The following is a 19,116-nucleotide window of genomic DNA, read 5'->3' on the forward strand; positions in this document are numbered from 1 at the left end:
ATCCTGGGGCTGGGAAATCTCATCGTTTGGGTTTCAACTGAAACATTACCTCCTGCACACCGGCTTCTGGGTCCTTAGGAGCAGATGGTGACGGTGTTCTTCCTGCCATTCATAACCCCCTGACCGACGCCCTGCCTTGTTTATTTCCACCTCCCACCCGTAAGCTGGCCAGGGGTGGTCATTTAGATCTGGATTCCTTAAAACTAAAACTTTTATCTCTTTCTCTATCTCCTCTGTCTCTCTACCCCATCTCCCCCCCCCAATCCTGCCCTGCTCCCCCCAGAAACATCCTGCCGGTTGAACTGCCCCTCTGGAGGTGCCTGGAGCCACGCGGTGCTCATAGCTCAGACAGCAGAGGCGAGAACATCTCCGCCAGTGGAGAAAATTCTGTTGGGCAGTGCGGCAAGACTGCAAGCTTAATAAGTGCTTAATAAGTGCTCACTCTAACTTCTAAATGTGATTCTCTTGGACCACACCTGTCTCCTAGCTGACCACGCCAACCACGCCCTCCGACGTCCGTGTTCCTGGCAGCGCGCGGGGTCAGGGGGACAGGGCTGGCCAGCAGGAAGGGCTGCCCGAAGCAGGTACTCACCAAAACATTTGCTCTGGTTGGTGGCCCGATCCATAAACACCTTGGAGGAGATGATATTGCCGAAGGGCAGGAACATCTGCGTCAGCTCCGTGTCTCCAAACTCCTGGGGGAGGTGGTAGATAAACAGGTTACAGCCTTCGGGACCTGCAGGTGGGGGAGAGAAAGACATAAAGCCCCCAAGGAGAGGAGGCGGACCCCCCCCCCCGGGGGGGGAGGGGCGCGGGACCGGAGCCCACCTCTGGCATCTCCAGCTGTTGGGGGAGGGTGCCCGTGACACCAGGAAGCAGGGCATGGAGACGGCACAGGGGAGGGGAGGCAGGGCATGCTTACCCTCGCCTTTCTAATCCCACACTTGGGTACCCTGAACCTCTGATTATACTCAGGCCCCAGATAATTTACAAAACTCAGATGGTCCCTCCCCACAAAACTGACATAAATCCCTCAATACCAGACCCTGGGTAGTCCCCAAATCCCAGACAACAGGAAACCCCAGAAAAAAGTCCCTAAACCCGGAAAAGCCAGACCATTTACGACAGTAGATGAATTGTACGTGGGGTATGCGGACACTCTGTATATCTCTGCACTAATTCTGTAAATCTACAACTGGTTTTAAAATAAGATGTTCATGTCTTACAAGTCCGATGATCACAGAATAAGACAAGTCATTCCCCAGTCCCAAACCCCAAATATCGAGATAGTCTTCAAAACCGTGGATAATCCTCCAAGCCTTGAATAATTTTCAAGACTCACATAATGACACACACATAAGAAAAAAACCTCAATTAAGATAAAAAAAAATTCTGTAGACTCCAAGCCACCTGGTAATTTTATTACATTTTAATTTATTTTTAAGTAGGCTCCACACCCAGTGTAGGGCTTCAACTCAGACTCCGAGATGGAGAGTTGTGTCCTCCACCGACTGAGCCGGCCAGGCACCCCTCCCTGCCTCCCCTCCATGTCCCCACCTGGGAATTTTTAAATGATATACTATACCAACCAAGAATAACTTCTTAAAATCACAGCTAACTCTCAAAACCATCCCCTCCCCAAAGAATCCCCAATGGAGAGGTGGTAACGGCTACAAATAACAATGAAATTTTAAAACCTTCATTATCTGAAGCCATGAACAGTCACCAAACCTGCCCCTCATCCCAAACCAACAGATGACCTTCTCCCATGCCCCCCCAAAACACGAACCCCCAAACCACCAAAAATCCCCCTCGGTCCGGAAGTCAGTATTCTCCATCCCAGGAAATAAAGATCTGGGATTACCCACTGACATCCCACACTTATCTTCCTGGTTAGGACCACAGTTCTAAGAAGGCTTGTTTTTAAAATGCAAGCGAGTTGCAACGTGATCGTTGTGATTGATGTGGATGGCGTGATCTTGACCGCGGCACCAATGTTACAGCTGCCAGAGCGCGATCCCATCTCCGAGAAACACGGGGTGAAGGCGGAAAGCCGCACCCAGCTGAGGGAACCCCATGAGAAGACATCGCATGCGCACACACTCCCCACAGCACACACACAGCGGGACCACCCAGCTCCCCGCGTGTGTCGTGAGCCACGCGCATCCCCGTCTGGAGTTACAACTCCCCCTCTGACTTCAGACACGTCTCTCTCCGCCGCGTGACAGCAGCCACACCCGCAACCCTTCCCATCAGTGCCACGTCCACGTGCAAGCTTGAGGTCTTTGCCAGGATAAAGGGCCACCCTGACCGTATTTTTTTAACCTGCTCGTGGGCATGACGCTGTCTACCATTTTTATCAGGGCTCTATCTTTTCTTTGGCTTTGACGTGTTGCAGACAAAGGTCTGGAATGGTGAGAGCGGGAGTCCTGTAGATTGTCCCTCGAGGTGGGGACTCTCCAAAATGCTCATGGCGAGTGACAGCAGGGCTGATCACCACTGCACTAGCTCTGACCGCCTCAGCCCTGGTGGAGGGAAGTTGGAGCAGGGACGGGGGAGGGAGACACCCAGGTCCGAGCCATCCACAAAATAGTGACCTGAGGCAGCGGGGCCCCCTCGGAAGCTCGTGCTGGCTCGCCCTGGGTGAGGGGTGCAGGGGGTGTTGGGAGGTCGCTGAAAGTCGCACGGGAGCTGCCAGCACCGTCAAATCCTCATGCCTGCCGTCTGTGACTTCACCCACTGAGTCCCCAGAGAAATAAAATCCGACGGAGGACGGAGTAGCAGCTGGTTGGCCCAGCTGGGGACCCTTCCGCCTAGAGTTCGTCTCCAAAGCTCAGCTCGTTTCCCGGCAGTGGCCCCCTGCCAAGGGCCAAGGACAAGGGCCAAGTGGGGCAGAGCCTCAAAGAACTCAGTCTGCAGGCCAGGACATCCACAGGGCTCCCCGGCCATGGGGCCAGTGGGTCACTTCTCCCTGACCCCCGCTAGCTGGATGGACAAGGGAAAGGGCCTCCCTGGTGCTGAGCCACACTGTGGGTCAGGAACCGCCTTGCCTCCTTCCCAGTAACGCCTCTTGACCCAGATGGTCGCTCCTGTTGCAGAGGAGGAAACTGAGGCAAGGCAGTGAGTGCTTTCCTTACCGTGCACAGCCAGACCTGGGTCGATCTGAATCCTGGTCTGTCCGACCCCAGAATCTAACTCCTTCCTCCTTCCACTTTACTGGGGAGCCTCAGTTTACCCGACATATCCCACCACCACCCGCCGCCCGCGCCCGACCTCAAGATGAGCGTCCTTTCCAAAAATTCAGAGGCTCGTCCGGTCCTGGGGAGGGCGGCTGGTGGTGGCAGGGTCACCCCTAGTCCCGCTAGTCCTATGGTTCCAACTTTCCAGAGGAGCGAGCCAAGGCTCCGAGAGGGTGATGCTGCTTCCCCAGAGCACCCAGGGGCCGCGTCAGAACTCGAACCCAGGTCTGTCTGGCCCGCAGGCCGTGCTCTTGGCCGCGGTTCCCCGAGGTCCCGCGCCAGGCCAGGCCAGGCCAGGGGTCCTGGAGGTCGAGGGGGCGGTAAGAGGGCGGGGCTGGCGCCCAGGGGAGGTCGCGGCCCCCTCACCTTCTCGCTGCTGCTGCTGCAGGAGGGGCGGCGGCTGGGGGACGCTGTGCGCGATGGGCGTGATGGCCGCGGTGGGGTACATGGCTGCGGAGACCGGGAGCGAGACAGGGCGGAGGCGGGTGTGAGGCCCGGGGAGGGGGGGCGGGGCCACGGCGGTCTTGGGAGGGAGGCGGGGCGTGCCCGCGGCGGAGGGCGGGCCTAGGGGCGGGGCCAAGGCACAGGGAAGAGTGGGGCGGAGCCAGGACTCGAGGGAGTGGGGCCAACGTCTGGAATCAAGGAGGGGGAGGGACCACAACCGAGGGCGGGCCTGAAGGAGGGGCCAAGGCCGCACAAGATCGGAGTGGGTGGGGCCAGACTGTGAGGGGCAGGGCCAAGGCTGAGGGCAGGGCCCTGGAGGACTCGGGACAGGATATGAGGGGCGGGACCAGACGCTGCGAGGGCCGAGGAGGAGTGGGGCCAAAACCTGGGAAAGGGCAGGGCCAGAAGTAGAAGGCGTGGCTAAGTACAAGAGAGAAGGCCAAACGAAAGGGCGACCCCTGGGAGGCGGGGCCAGAAGCGGGGTGTTGCCAAGGGGGCGTGACCAGACATGAAGGAAGGCGGGGCCTAGGGGCGGGGCCACGCCCGAGAGTGGGCCGGACTGCCCGCGTACCTGTGTACTGCTGGACTCCGGAGAAGGCGGGATGGAGGGTCTCGGCTACGGTCGGGCTCTGAGCTGCGGGGCAGACGGAAGGGCTGAGTGGGACGGGGGCGGCAGATCTTCCATCCCCCCCTGATCCTTAGCGCCCGTAAGGAGAGCAACAAACATCCGCCCAGCTTCACCTCTGCATAAATGTTTTACAGGTATGGTCCCCATTTTACAGGTAGGAAAACTGAGGTTCACAGAGATGAGGCAACCGGCTCAGGGCCACTCAGATAGGAAATGGTAGAAGTCGAACAGGGCTCCAGAGAGGTTTAACCTTCACCCCCATCTCTCTGTCCCCATCCGGACCCCCTCGCTCTTCCCCTTTATTCTCCAGGACTTCAGGCCTCTGCTCCTGACCACCCCCCACCCCCATCCATTTCCCTCTCTCCCACCCCAAGCCTCACTCATCAGACACCCCGTGGATCCTCCATGTGGCTCTGACCTCCTGACTGCTCTCAGGGCAGGAAGTAAGGGGAGGAGAGAGGTTGTCCAGCTGCATCAGGGGGAAATTTCAGCCAAAAGATTCGGCTCGAACAGAGAGAGGTTACTACAGGATGGGTGTGTGTGTGTGGGGGGTGACCATAAAGGGGTCACATGAATGAATCACCCCACGGAGATGGAGCATTGTGGTGGTGGTTATGCAAATCTCTGCCTGTGATAACATGGCACAGACCCCCCACACACACGCACGAGTGCACACACAACGTGGTACAGTGTCCATAAAGTGTCCAGCTCCTGTCGAGGTCATTGTACTGTACCAGTGTCAGCCTCCTGGTTTCGACAATGTGCTTGGTTATGTAAGCTGTTAGCATGGGTGGCGGGCCGGGCTGGAGGGACCAGGACCTCTCCGTACTACTTTTGAAGCTCTCTGTGAGTTCCAGTCATTTCAAAATAAAAACAAATTCTCCTCAATGGTGGATATGCAGATGACTTACTTCACCCAAGCAAGGTGTTGGAGGAGGCTTGCCTGGGGATTGTGGTACAGGGTGGGGAGAGGTGGGACCTCGGCTCTGCAAAGGCAGGGCCCAGCCTAATTCGGTGCATGGCTAATACTGCATGGCTGGATGTAAAAGTGGATATGGGTCCTGATATCTTCCTCAATAGTGACGGTTAATAATTAAGATTGATGGTGCTGTTCTTGGTACAGACAGTGTGATAAGCATTCAACATGCTAATTTCATCAGTGCAACCTCATGAGATGACTGATGGCATCAGCCCCATTTCCCAGGTGAGGAAACTGAGGTCCAGGGACTCACAGAGACTACCTGGGACAACCAAACTGAAGCTTGACCCCAGATATATCTGGATATAAAGTTCCTGTGTTTTAACCACCCTGCTATAGTCTCTTTCTCTGTGCCCACAGCTCATGTCTGTTGAGCTGACACTGGTTCCCTCTGGTTCCCAGGGACCATGGTATGGGAACGCCTGCTTGTCCCAGAGACACCCTCCCCAACCTCCCACCCCCCCATAGGTCCCAGGGGACCATTCCAGTTACCTGGGTAGGGCACAAGGCCATTGGCATACACGGTCTCTAGGGCAGGGTGCCCCCCAGGGAAGGGCACAACCCCTGCGAAGCCATTGGTGATGGGAGCCACAAGCCCGGGCACGGCAGTGGTGCCAAGCAGCGGGGGTGAGTGCAGTCCTGCAGAACAGAGGAGCACCATGGGGAGCCTGAGCCTGGCCCTGGCCCTGGCCCTGCCCTGCCCACCCATCCTTAGGCCCCTGGCGGACTCTCACCAGAGGCAGGGGCGATGGGCGTGGCAGGCAGCCCGTTAAGGCTGACGGCGCCAATCTGCTGGATATGGCAGGGTGAGAAGGCCACGCCAGGGCTCAGGTAGCTGCCCGACGTGGACAGGACCGTTGTCTGCTGCTGCATGAGCTGGGGGTGGAAAGGGAGTCAGTGTGCACAATGGGGGTGGCCCCTGCCCTAAGGTCATGACTCATGGGAGGAGGCCTGGTCCTCAAGTGACTTGAGTAGGGGAGGGGGTCAGCCTGGCTCTCTTGGCTCAGGCTGGGGTCAGGGCTTAGCTAGGAATTGGGGCTCAGTGTGGGATCAAGGCTCTGTCTAGGATCAGGGCTGAGTCAGGAATTTGGACTCGGTCTGGGATTGGGGATCAGCCAACACTGAGCTCAGCCAGGGCTGGGTCTCAGTGTGAAGTCAGCCTCGATTTAGAGGCTCCTTTTGGCTTGAAGGCCCCACCTAGATTTAGGGCCTAAGCATGGAGTTGTGTCAGTCCAGAGTTGGGGTTCAGCTCGGGCCTCAGTTCATGGCTGGGGGCTCAGCTGGGGTGGGGGGGGCTCAGGAATCAGCCTGGATCTGGGGACTCAACCATGACCAGGATAGGACCGTGAATCAGAGAGTAGAAGAGACAGAAAGATGAGCAGAGAGGCAGAACCCCCAACAGAGCATGCATGGAGAGAGAGAGAGACTGAGCCGGACCCCCCCCCCCGAGTGGTGTGGGGAGCCCCGCTGGAGACAGAAGTGCAGTCGCTGGGGTCACTCACAGCCTGGGCGTAGGCACTGTAGGGGCTGAAGGGCAGGGTGAGGGATGGCGTCAGGATGCCCAGCTGCCCCACCATCTGCTGCATTCGCCGCAGGGTCCGCTCCTTGTCCGTGTCAGCGAACTTGACAACCAGGCTGGAGGAGGCACCCTGCAGGGGCAGCGGCAAGCAAGGAGGGAAAGAAGGAGGGAGGTAGCCAGGACTTTGGGGTTCGTGGAACCATGCCAGCTCTGGCCCTTGGGGGAGCACAGTGGCCAGTCCTGCCCGTGGGCCCCGAGCTGCAGGACGCGGACGTCACAGCGAGAACAGCTTGGAGATCAGCATCCTGGGTCTCGCACTTGACTGTGTACAGCTGCCTGTGGGCACAGGTGGGGCCTCCCCGCCCAGGGGTCCGTGTCTAGGGCCCAGTAGAGGACCCTGACTATCAGCCATGCTCTCAAAAATGGAGAGTCCAACTGGTGGGACCCGGGTGGAGGACCCTAGAGCTGTCACTCACACCTGAGGACAGGTGAGACCCCAACCAGAGAGGGGACATGCTCCCTTTGCTGGAGAGCTCGCTCCCAAATGCGCCCCATCACTGGTCAGCTGCAAGCATGGGAGAAACCCTGACTTCCTGGTGAGCCCGAATCCTGCCTCCAGGGTCTACAACTGAGGCCCGAGTGCCCAGCGTGTGAGGCCTGGAGGCTCTGACGCTGCCCTGCTCCTCACACCCATTTGGGAGCAGCTGAGAGGGGAGATGGTTCTCTAGGGCCTGTGCCCCTTGTGGCAGATCCCGTCTTTTCTGTACCGCGACTGCGGTTCCTGGCCCCTCCCCCAGGGGGCGGGGCTGCTCCCGGTGCTGAGCCTGTCCTCCGCCTCTCACCGCCTCTCCCCGCCGCAGGCCTGCCCCCTACCCATCCCCGCTCTGGCCCAGGGGACATTTCCAATCGACCTGGCCCCTTCCCTGCGCTGTCAAAACCTTCCATGGCTCCTCATGACCCCGAGAGCCCCGTGCTCCTCGACCGAGGGCTGCAGCCCCTCCCGCCCTCTCCCCTGCTCCTCTGCGCGCCCCACCCCCATCCTTGTCACGGCCCCCGCCCCACGTTCCCCTGTGGGCCTTCACAAAGCCACACCACCCCTCAGGTCCCGCTCCTCCAGGACACCCTCTTGTACACTCATACACACATGCACACACACTCACACAAACTCAGACACGAATAGTCAGATATGTGTGCACACATTTGCACGCACCATGCACGTCACACAGAGTTGCACACATGCATTCACACGGTACGTTCAGAGGCCCATATCACACGTGTACACATGCAATCACATACATGCATATTCACACACACCCTCGCCCATCCACACACACTCACATACGTGCCCTCATAGATGCCCACAGAAGCGTGCTGTGCTCGTTGCCCCCACATCAGCCAGGCGGACCCACACACTCACGTGCACTCAGTACACACATGCATAAGCACACATGTGCGCACACCTACATGCACGCTGCACAAGCCACTCAAACTCACCCGTTCGACACACTTACACGTGCAGCAGCACACACGTATCCGTATTCTCACATACACACACCTCATTTGCACGTTAAGTCACCTACTAACAACCACACACACTCACATATCCTCTCTTACACACACACACGCAGCCACACACTGGCAGTTCCTCCAGCACACTCCCACACGTACTTGCATGCTCACACACGCGTACGCTCCACACATGCACAATCGCACACTCACCTGCATACCTGTGCCCACACCACCATCAGGGACTCCGCCTCTCTCTCCGCCTGTGCCTTACTGATGAACAGCAAGTGGCTACGGGATGGCGGGAATGGTAGGGAGAGGTTTCGTCCCTGTCCCCTCCCCCCTTCCGCACGCCCAGCTCCGTGGCCCAGGGCGGTCCCTACTCACCGGCATGGTCTGGCTGCCGTGCAGGGCATGGATGGCTGCCTGGGCCTCGGTGTGGGAGGAGAACTTCACAAAGGCACAGCCTGCCCCAAGAGAAGGAGATCGCGTGAGGGGTAATAGGGTCTTTCTGGGTGGGGAGGGGCCACAGGGGCCACAGGGCGGGTCAGACAGTCAGAACAGACAGCCAGCCAGTCATGTGTTCAGACAGACAGCTGGACAATAAAGGATCAGGCAATAAGAAGAGCACACAGAGTATGATGTCAGCCCGGTGGCCTCTCATTCGCTCAGAAAGCCACCAGCTACACAGGTGTTGGTGGCTCGCATGGTCAGACAGGCACCGTGAGGCAGTGTGCAGTCCGGGGGAGGGGCAGGTCCTGCCCACTGGAACAAGTGAAGGGCACGGGCTTAGGGAACACCCACCAGCCACCAGCCACTGACACCGTGAGATCGAGTTGTAATCAGATATGCAGAGAGAAGGTGACAAATGTTCAGAGGCACTGATATACAGTCCTCTGGGCACACTCAGGCACAGATACATTCAGACCTAGACACATAGGCCCATGTGACCAGAGTTGGAAAGATGGGGACAGAAAATAAATAAATAAATAATAGACAGGTCAGACCCAGCCAGCTGGCCACACAGGAAGAAATCAGAAATCAGGCAGCCAAGGCAGCCAGGGACCATGAGACACAAGCAAATTCAGACACAGAGTCATAGAGAGACTACTAGATGTAGTTCCAGACGGGCATATTGTGGAAGAGCCAGGCAGACTGGGGGTGGGGTAGGACAATGGAATGTTCTAGAATTAGAGAGTGGCAATGGTTGCACAATTTCTTGAACATACTGGAAAGCGCTTAACTGTACACTTTCAAAAGGTGGGTTTTACAGTATGTAAATATCAATTAAAAAAGAAAAGAGGGGTTCCTGGCTGGCTCAGTCAGTAGAGTATGCTACTCTTGATCTTGGAGTCATGAGTTTGAGCCCCACATTTGGTGTAGAGATTAAATAAACTTTAAAAAACATTTAGAAATAAAAATAATTAAAGAGAGAGAGACAAGCAACTAGGGACCACGGGATACATTCTGTCCTAGAAGATAAAAAGTTTCCAGGGCCAGAGACAGGCAGGGCAACAGTTGGTGCCTGACAGGTGAACCCCAAAAGGTAGAACAGGTAGACAGACAAAGACCTGCAGACACACGAAGAGCTAGGCAGAAATAGTCATTTAGACACTAAGGCAGAAAAAGTCAGAGACTAAAGACGCAGGTGGAGTGATGCCCTTCGCAGGCACAGTCACGTGGGCAGACAGGGAAACAGGTCTCTGCGGACCATGAAAGTCTTTCCCAGATGCTCAGCCAGGATCACGCAGACTGTCCACAGGAAACTGTCCCACAGTTAGGTGGGCACAGGCGGCGCGCGGGTAGGACCAGGCGGGAAAGGACAGTCTCCGCCCACACAGCCCACTCCTCCAGGAGCCAACCCCGCCTTCTCAAATGCCCCGGCCCGCCCCCAGAAGCCAAACCCCGCCCCCTACATGCCCCGCCCCTCCCCAGAAGCTAGTCCCGCCTTCTCAAGCGCCTGGCCCCGCCCCCATTCCTGCCCCGCCCCAGAAGCAAACCCCACCTCTCAAGGGCCCTGCCAGGTCCCCAGGAGCCAAACCCGCTTGCTTGCTAGCTTGCTTTTTTTTTTTTTTAATTTTATTTATTTATTTGAGAGAGAGAGACAGAGTGAGAAAGACCATGAGAGGGGAGGTCAGAGGGAGAAGCAGACTCCTCATGGAGCTGGAAGCCCGATGCGGGACTAGATCCCAGGACTCCGGGATCATGACCTGAGCCAAGGCAGGCAGCCAACCAACTGAGCCACCCACGTGCCCCCCAAACCCACTTTCTAAAGTGCTCGGCCCCACGCCCAGGAGCCAAACCCACCCTCCCACGTGCCCTGCCTCGCCCCAGAAGCCAGCCTCACCTTCTAAAGTGTCTGGCCCCACCCCCAGGAGCCAGCCCCGCCCACACACATGCCAGGCCCCTCCCCCAGGAGCCAACCCCGCCCGCCCACGTGCCCGCCCCGCCCCGCCCCGCCCCGCCCCAGAAGCCCACCTGGTTTTCTCAAGAGCCAAACCCGCCCTCCCACATCCCCAGGCCGCCCCAGAAGCCAACCCCACCTTCTCGAGGGCCCGGCCCCGCCCTCCGAAGCCGAACCCCCACCCCCGTCCCACGTGCCCCGCTCCGCCCCGGAAGGCAACCCCGCCTTCTCAAGGGTCTGGCCCCACCCCAGGAGGCAATCCCGCCTTCTCAAGCGCCGGGCCTCGCCCCGGGAACCAACCCCGCCCCGTGCCAGGCCCCTCCCCCAGGAGCCAAAACCCTCCCCCCGCGCGCCCAGCCCCGCCCCCGGGCCAGCCCCGCCCCCGGCCGGTCACCTTTGCTGCTGCCGTCAGGCCCGCGCAGCACGGTGCACTCGTCGATGACCCCAAAGGGCTGGAACAGCCGCAGCACGTCCTCCTCCGACTGCTGCTTGTTCAGCATCCCCACGAACAGCTTCCGGTCTCCTGTGGGCGGAGACACCCCCTCAGCCGCGTCCTGGCCTCCGGGAATTTCTCGGTCCCTCCAGCAGAATGGAGGCAGCAGGGCGTGGGGGGAGCACGGCTGGCCCCTGCTCTGCCTGCGTGTGGGAGGACACAGCCGCGCGCTTCCCTGCTCTGGGCCTCTCCATCCTCCCACGCGCCATGCTCGGCTCATCTCCAAGCCTTGGCTCACGCGGCGCCCCCCTCCTGGACGCCCTCCCTTCAACCCTTCGGGGCCTCCGACCGCTTCCCTGCTCCCACCCTCCGGGCGGAGATGTCTCTCTCCTTGCTCGCGGAGAGCCCAGGCAGTACTAGTGTAAGAACCGCCTTGCCTGGCTTGGGTCCCTGTCTGTCTGCCTCTAGATTTCCCAGTGCGGGTGAGAGCTGATGGCCCCTTTACCCTCAGCAGGGGCCAGGCAGTCAATGTCTGTTGAATGAGTGAAGGCACCTGTGCGCACAGGACCAGGTGCGGGAAGCCTGGAGCCCCCATCTGCTGGGGTGGGGGTGGGGGTCTGGCTGGAGGCCTGGCTGGCCAGCCTCTCCCGCATGAGGCCCGAGAGTCCTGCTCCCTCTGGTAACTGGGCTGCTCCCCTGTAATCAGGAACATGGCAGCTTCATCTCCCAGGGATGGTGAGCTGGGTTACTATGGAAACCTGTTCTCTGGCAGCTGTCACTCATGGGGATGGAAGAGAGAGGCATAGACCAGAGAGACTGAGAGTCAGGGAAAGAGACAGATGAGAGAGAGAGAGACAGGGAGAAACACAGAGACAGCGACAGTCAGAGAGAGAGACAGTAAGAGACAAAGAGAGACACATAAAGAGTAGAGAGAGAACCAGAGAGACAGAAAGAGAAAAGATGGGAGAGAAAGAGGTATGGAGAGGGAGAAAGAGAAGTTGAGACAGAGAGACAGAAAGACAGACAGAAGGAGGAGGAGGAGAAGAAGAAGAAGAAGAGGAATTATTAAGAGTGAGAGAGAGAAGAGAAGAGATGGAGACATGCAGACCTCCCCCCCACCCCCACCCCGTCCCAATCCCTGACCTACACTAGCAGCCTGCTTGGAGACTGTGAAAACAGGTCCCAGCCCAGATGGGCTGTACCAGGCTCCTACACATACACAGGAGTCCTAACAGCCCTGCCCCACACACCACCCCGAAGGCTGGTTGCTCCCCCTCAGCCCCCAACCCACCTGAAGTGGGGAGGGGGTAGGAAAATCTCCAAGAACGGCTAGACTTGGGTGCCACTGGGGACAGCCAAGCATTCTCCTATGGTCACATCCCCAACACAGTCCAGACCTACGCAGACGCCAGGCCTCCAGCCCACATACCCACACGTCCAGCCCAGAACAGTCAGGCACTCACAATCCTACACACACGCCCACAGCCAGGCCAGGCATGCACACGTGCACACAGGCCAGCAGGAAGCCCCACCACATAAGCCACAGAAACACGTGCACATGCGCCCTGCTCACACACATCTGCATACAGGCGTGCCAAGGTCCTCATGCTCACATATACACAAACCCGCATGTGCACACACACACAGTAATCCCCCTGAGGGGTCCCTTCAGGGATCCCAGCCCCTCTGCCTCAGAAGACCCCCCAGTATTGCACCCCATGGGCAGTGGGGCATTTTAAGATCTAGGGACAAGCAACTGGACCTAGCCAGCTGCCCCCCAACTCCTTCACTCCTAGGCCTGTGGCACTGTGGTTTGGAAGAGGGGACACACACCCCCTGCTCTCCTGCACCTACCCCTAGCCAGGAGACTCTGCCTCTCCCACCACCATGAGGTATGTGAGAATAGAGGGGACAGCTACAGCCTTCTGATCAGGGATCCCCCCCTCTCCCCCCACTCTTCTGCCACCGCCCAGCCTGGAGGCCACGGAGAGATGACAACTACCTCCGCGGCTTTCGCTGTCCGCCGGCTTCACCTGGATTGGCCGCGCCATCTGTGGAGAGAGAGGGAAGGAGGAGGTTGAGGCTGACAGTGGGGACATCAGGGGTGAGGGCTTCACCTGAGCTCAGCCAGGCATCCTGCCCACCTCCCCGAGGCACAGCATCCCACCAACTTCCAGCAACAAACCAGTCAAACAAGTGACACATGGTCCCACCGACGGGGCTTGGCTCATTGCTGTCTGGAAAACTCTTACTTTACCTTCAAAACCCGTTCATAATATTTCTTGCTGTAGGAAGCCTCCTTGCCTTCCCAATAGTAGGCTCTTTGCAAAGATGCCCAACACCTCTAGTCTCTGCATATGATGTGACTTTGCAGTTTTTCTCATAAAAAACTGGAGCCTGTTTCCCCAACTTCCTGTATCTGGACTTGGCTTTGTGACTTGCTCTGACCAGTGGAAGGTCATGGAAGGGAAGTGGTGGGAGTTCCAGGCTCTGGCCTTGAGAAACTTTGCAGCTTCCTCTTTTGGAAACCTGACATTGGGACAAGCCCAGGTGACAAGCCCAAGCAGAACAGGAAGACAGACTTCATGCCCTGAGAGGCCCCACTGCCAACAGCACAGTGAGGCTGGCCTGTCCCAGCTCATCCCGGCAAGCCCTGTCCACCACTGCATAAATGACCCCAGGAGAAACCAGCAGAAGAACCACCCAGCTGAGCCCAGGCTGAGCTACTCACCTATAGAATCAACAAATAAAATGGTTGAGGTGTTTGTCACCCAGCAGTAACTGATACGAGGGCAGGTACTTTCAGTCAGCTCTCTGAGCCTTGGGTGCGAGGACTGTCATACCTGAGTGGACTAGCTTTCAAGCTGGACTCCTTGTTCTGGACACTTCTGTTCTCCAACCCCCTGCCCCCCCAGCACTGAAAATGATGTTTAATGGAAGAAATCCTCCTCTAATCCCCACCCCCAAACTGACCCGGCCATAGGGGTGAGCTAACGTGGGTATTTGAGAAAAACTCAAGGGATGTGGGAAATGGGTGACATTGCTTCTCCACTGGTTTGAGAACAGAATCTCTCTCCAAGGCTTGTGGCTCCTGGTGAACTCCTATTCATCCTTCAAAACCCAGCTCAAATGCCCCCAAGCAGGCCATCTTTCCACCCCGCTGGGTTCTTTCCTCCCTCTGCCTCAGGGCAGGAAGTGTCCACATCTTGCTTTCTCAGAGCAGGCAGTTCTCCCCACACCAGGCAGGGAGAATCTGAGAGGCTTGCCAAATTGAATTGACCAGAAAGAAGTGGCCGGCACACGCCAGCATGGAAGGGTGGCTGGGACGTCTGTGCCCGACCTGGGGTTGGAACGAGTGCCCGCTCCAGACCCCCTCCCAGGTCAGACCATCCCCATGGCCATTCAGATAAGGTGCTTGAGGGATGTCAGCTTTCTAGACGCTGTGCAGACACCCAGCAAGCTCCAGAGAGAGGCTCAGTTTTGACCGGGCTTTACAGATGTCAACATCAAGGCCCAGACTCTTTGTCCAAGGTCACGGTGGGCGAGTCAAGGCGCTAAGCCTTCCTAGACTTAAATTTTAAGGATCTTTCTACCCAGTCCTATGAGTAGAGACCCCTCTCCAACTCTGAACCCCCAAATCTCCTTCTCCTTGTCTTAGACCCTATCTCAGTTCTGAGCCTCCCCACGCCATCGGAGGCCCCTCCCTCACTCTGCGCCCTCTTTCCCTGAGCCCCCGCCCTCTCCCCCTCTCCAGCTTCCCTACCCCATCTGCGCCCCTCCCATTCTGAGTGTTTGTTCCCCAGCTCCTCATGGGCTGCCTCAATTTGAACTCAGCCTTGGGAGCCCCAGAAGCAGAGAGGCCTTCCAGCGTCCCTGATTCCTGCCACCCAGCCACATCTTCAGAGGGACCCAGACCACCTGGGAAAGACCAAACCACGTCTCCCTTCCCCCACCACGTGTGTGTGTGTGCGCGCGCGCACACACACACACACACACACACACACACCCTCTCCACCTGGGTACCACACCCAGCTAGCTGGAGGCAGGAGCAGGGATTATTTTAACCAGATGGGACCAGTTTCTGGGCTGGGGGCAGACTGAGGTTGTGAAGGGAGGTGGGAGGAGTGGGGGCACCTGAGCTCCGGCCTCCTGCTCGCCCCCACCCCTCCCACCCCGCCTCCGCTGGCCCTCACCTCCTCCCTCCTCCCGGCACCTTGGGCAGATGAGGATGGGGTTGCCATGGCAACGCTGATTCACCACACGGAAGCTGGCAATTGTTGTTGCCATGGAAACCGCCTCTTAGGGGCGAGCCCAGCTCCTGCCTTGCACAAAAGAGATATTTAAATATAATCTTCTGGAGATGGATGAGCTGAGGGAGGGAACGAGGGAGGGGGCCACGGGGAGGGAACCTGTCCCCATCACCGCACCCTCCACCCCCGCCCCATTCTCCTGGCCTGGGTACCTGCGCCCCATCTCCCCCGCCCGCTGCCGAGCCTGGGACCTTCCGCCTCCTCCTGGGAGACCCCTTCCCCCTCCCGGGTCAGCTCGGGCCCGGGCCAAGAGTCCCGGTGCGGTCCCGAGAAGCCAGGCGGGCAGTCCCCTCCTCCCCAGTCTCCCGCTCCAAAGCCGAGGCTCGGAGGCCTGGCCATCCGCACCCCGCGGCCCGCCTTACCCACCGGCCTGGAGACGCGCGCCAGGCTGGCCTCCACGTGCCGCCGCCCGCCCGGCCGGCCCTGGGCGCACAGGCGCGCACACGCCGCACGCACGCACCGGCCCCGCGCCTCGCTCCCCGAGCCTGAGCCCGACGCCCAGGCGGGCGCAGTCGATCCGCCCGCCAGAGGCCGGGAGGAGGCGTGCGGCGCGGCGCGGCGCGGGGCGGGGGGGGGGGGGGGGGGGAGGGCTAGTGTGTGGGGGGGGAAGCTGGGTCTCCCCACACCCACCCCTCCTGTCGCCCCTGCCCGCCCATCTGGCTCTGCCCACCTCCTTCCGGCTCCCTCTCTCCATCTGTCCCACCGAGGTCTCTGCCTAGTGCCCTCCCTCCCTCCTCCACCTTCTCTGGCTCCCCATGGTTGCATCCCTTCCCTGCCCCCTCCCTTCCTCCTTTCATTTATTCAAGAACATTCCTGGTGTGCCCCATGCTGAGTAATTTTGCAGCCCCAAGGAGGACCCTCTCATCTGGCTTGAGGGGAGACAGAGGCAGATACAGACACTCCCAGACCTAAACAGTCAGGATTGAGGCCGAGGTGGGGACAACCCCCTGGGAAACCCTAGAGCATAGAGCAGTGGAGAGCCAAAGGCTATCCTGGGACTTCACTGAAGATGGAAAGTCTGTAGGGGGTTTTGAAGTATGAGTAAGAGTTTGGTGGGGGGAGCAGTTTCTCACCTTGGAGGAATACCACCGACTCATTTAATCTCTAAACAACTTCATGAGATGGAAGCCTTCTTACTCTACAGATGAGCAAATCAGAAAGGGAACCGAGAAAATCAAAGCAGAGGCCCAATCTCCTGGTTTCCTCTGGGTCCAGCCAATCCTCCCGCCAAGGGGCCTGTGGGCCAGGGCTCTGAGGGAGCGTCTGTGTCTTTGGGATGGGCATGCTTTAGGTAGATGAGACCCAGTCCTTGCTCTGCCCCCCAGCCTTTGCTGGGTGACTTCAACCAAGCCACAAACCATCGAGAACCAGGGTCCCTCATGTCTGAACTGTGTCTATTACGGCTGGGGAAACCGAGGCCACTACTGCAGCCTCCCCTTCGCCCTGCAGCCCCAGTGCCTAACACCCAGCCTCTCTGCCAAACAGACCCTGCTGCTGTCCTGCTCTAGGCGCTGCTGTGGCGCCTTCTGGCCTGGAGGTGGCATCCCAGCCTTCCTCCCCACTGGCCCCCGAGTCCTGCAGGCTCCACGTGTCTGGGACAGTTCCTTCATTCACTCATTCCTTCATTCGTTCAGCATGGATCTGCCAAGCTCCCGCTGCGAGCTCAGCAACGCGCCTTGTCCCCTCACAGGAGCCTCAAAGCCCTTCTGCAATCCCATTTCACAGACGAAGAAACTGAGACCCGGGAGGGTCAGAGCCCTGGACATTTGGCACCGGAGTCAGGTCATGGGATGTGGGAGGGGGTCTTGCAAGGGGGCCACTTTAGAAATCCCTGTGCGCATAGAAAGGGTTTCCAGGAGGGGTCTGTGGGGGGACCCCCAGCCAGCCAGACAAACTTAGCCCTTTCTGGGGTGCAGGGCAGACGCCAGATCCAGGATGTCCTTTGCCCCTCAAGACCCTCCCGAAGAAAGAGACGGTACCTGCGCTAGCGGCACAGCGTCTCAGAGACAGGGCTGGACCGGCCAACTGCCCCCCACCTCACTGTCCCCACGGGCCTGTGCCATCTCCAGGAACCTCATCCTGGGGTTTGACAGCCCCACAAGAAGCGTCTGCTGCAATCTGAGTCCTCTGCCCGGCGTGGGTTCCAGGGGCCTGCGGTCCGTTCTGGGTTCTATTCTGGGATTCTGTTATTCAATTTAGGATCCTATTCCAGAATGCCGAGATTTGATTAAACCACATCCCCCACGGACGCCGCTGTCACACTCAGACATGGGAGCTGGAACTCGCTTCAGAAGCAGCATTTGTGGAGGGGGCTTGCCTGTTCCCTGCACTAGGGCGGGCACGGAGTCAGCCGATGACCCAGCGCACCCTCCCCTCCAGGTTTAGAAAGAGATAAAAAGACGCAAGTGTCCATTCCACCCTGTCCCCCCCCCAACACACACACACGCACGTGGGTTTTTGAGGGGAGGCAGGGGACAGGAAGGATGGTGGCTGCCTTGGTCTCTCGCATGACCCCACTGTGGTCCCCTAACTCCCCAGGGTCCCTGTGCAGGCGTGTGGGGGCATGTGAGCCACCCAGGGGGGGGGCTCTTCCCACACGGGGCACACCTCATGCGGCTGCTGCTCCATCTTCTGGCGGAGACGCCTGGGGGGTGCGCTCAGACATCCCTGCTCGGATGCGGCCGACATGCACGGGGGGGCTCCCCCCCAGCAGCCCCCTGGCACTCTTGCCGCAAGCCGCGAACAAGGCTCTGAGTGTGCAGATTGCAGGTCTGTGGGTCCCCTCGGGGTCGGGGGGGAAGGAGGTTCCCCCGTGAGTCCGACCCCTTCACTAGGCAGGGGGGCGTCAGCTCCAGAAGCCAAAGGCACGCGTACTCGGGGTGGGAGCTCCCGGCTGCGCCTGGAGGAAGCATGGCACGTGCCCACCAGACACTAAGCGCAGACGAGGGTCTCTGTCTGTCACGGCAAAAGCTGGAAAGGACCCGGGTGTCCACCAACGGGAGGACAGACAAGTCAACTGCGGCTTCGTGCAGTGAAATGCCAGCCAGCCATGAAAAGGCACCCGCGGCTGGGGCGCGCAGCACGACAGGGGATGCCGACCCTCTTCAGCGTCGTGCTAAGTGAAAGAAAAATGCAGACGGTAAAGACTCTGTGTGCTATGGATCCGTCCACCGTGGGGAAAGAGCAAGTGGGGAAAAGCAGCCCAGGGTTTCAGAGATGAGGTCGTAAGTGCAGAGAACGTGAAAATCAGGGGTCAGTCACCACAGAGGTCAGGATGGTGACAGCACAGGCTTGGGGACGTGGCAGGGACGGTTTCTGGGTATTGTTGATAATTCCTCCCCCTCCGCCTCTCCAACCATGAGCTGGTATCAAACTGAGACCCACAATCTAGACATAATAAGATGACACTGAATCATGTTCCTGGGTCTAGAACATTCTAGGTCTGCACCAAGATGGTAGTGGATCCTTGGTCTAGAACATTCTACATCTGTGCTATCCAAGACGTGGCTGACTCCTAGTTTAGGACATTCTAGGTCTGAACTCACCAATACAGTAGGTGACCCCCCAGTCTAGAACATTCGATATCTGCCGTCTAACACAGTTGCTGACCCCTGATCTAGAACATTCTAGATTTGAGGTGTCCAGTGTGGTAGC

General features: G+C 58.7%; 1 protein-coding gene across 10 annotated transcripts in view; it reads right to left on the reverse strand.

Annotated features, from left to right (window-relative positions):
• CELF5 (CUGBP Elav-like family member 5) overlaps positions 1-19,116 on the reverse strand; it is a 47,975-nt gene that overhangs the window by 4,386 nt on the left and 24,473 nt on the right. For 4 of the 10 annotated variants that reach the window (XR_007123294.1, XM_047706564.1, XM_047706541.1 and 1 more), the window contains exons 3-11: positions 13,152-13,203; positions 11,114-11,242; positions 8,703-8,782; positions 6,793-6,939; positions 6,025-6,166; positions 5,783-5,929; positions 4,255-4,317; positions 3,606-3,689; positions 593-736 (exon numbers count right to left, since the gene is read on the reverse strand). Coding sequence is in view for 9 of the 10 variants with exons in the window: in XM_047706564.1 (XP_047562520.1) it covers positions 593-736; positions 3,606-3,689; positions 4,255-4,317; positions 5,783-5,929; positions 6,025-6,166; positions 6,793-6,939; positions 8,703-8,782; positions 11,114-11,242; positions 13,152-13,203 (988 nt within the window). In the remaining variant the exon portion in view is untranslated. Of the gene's footprint in view, positions 1-592; positions 737-3,605; positions 3,690-4,254; positions 4,318-5,782; positions 5,930-6,024; positions 6,167-6,792; positions 6,940-8,702; positions 8,783-11,113; positions 11,243-13,151; positions 13,204-15,345; positions 15,475-15,828; positions 15,887-19,116 lie in introns of those variants that run through there. The other 6 variants (XM_047706604.1, XM_047706594.1, XM_047706573.1 and 3 more) reach the window with 6 other exon arrangements.

This window comes from Lutra lutra, chromosome 1 (genome assembly GCF_902655055.1).
Source record: "Lutra lutra chromosome 1, mLutLut1.2, whole genome shotgun sequence".
In the NCBI taxonomy this organism is placed as follows: Eukaryota; Metazoa; Chordata; class Mammalia; order Carnivora; family Mustelidae; genus Lutra; species Lutra lutra.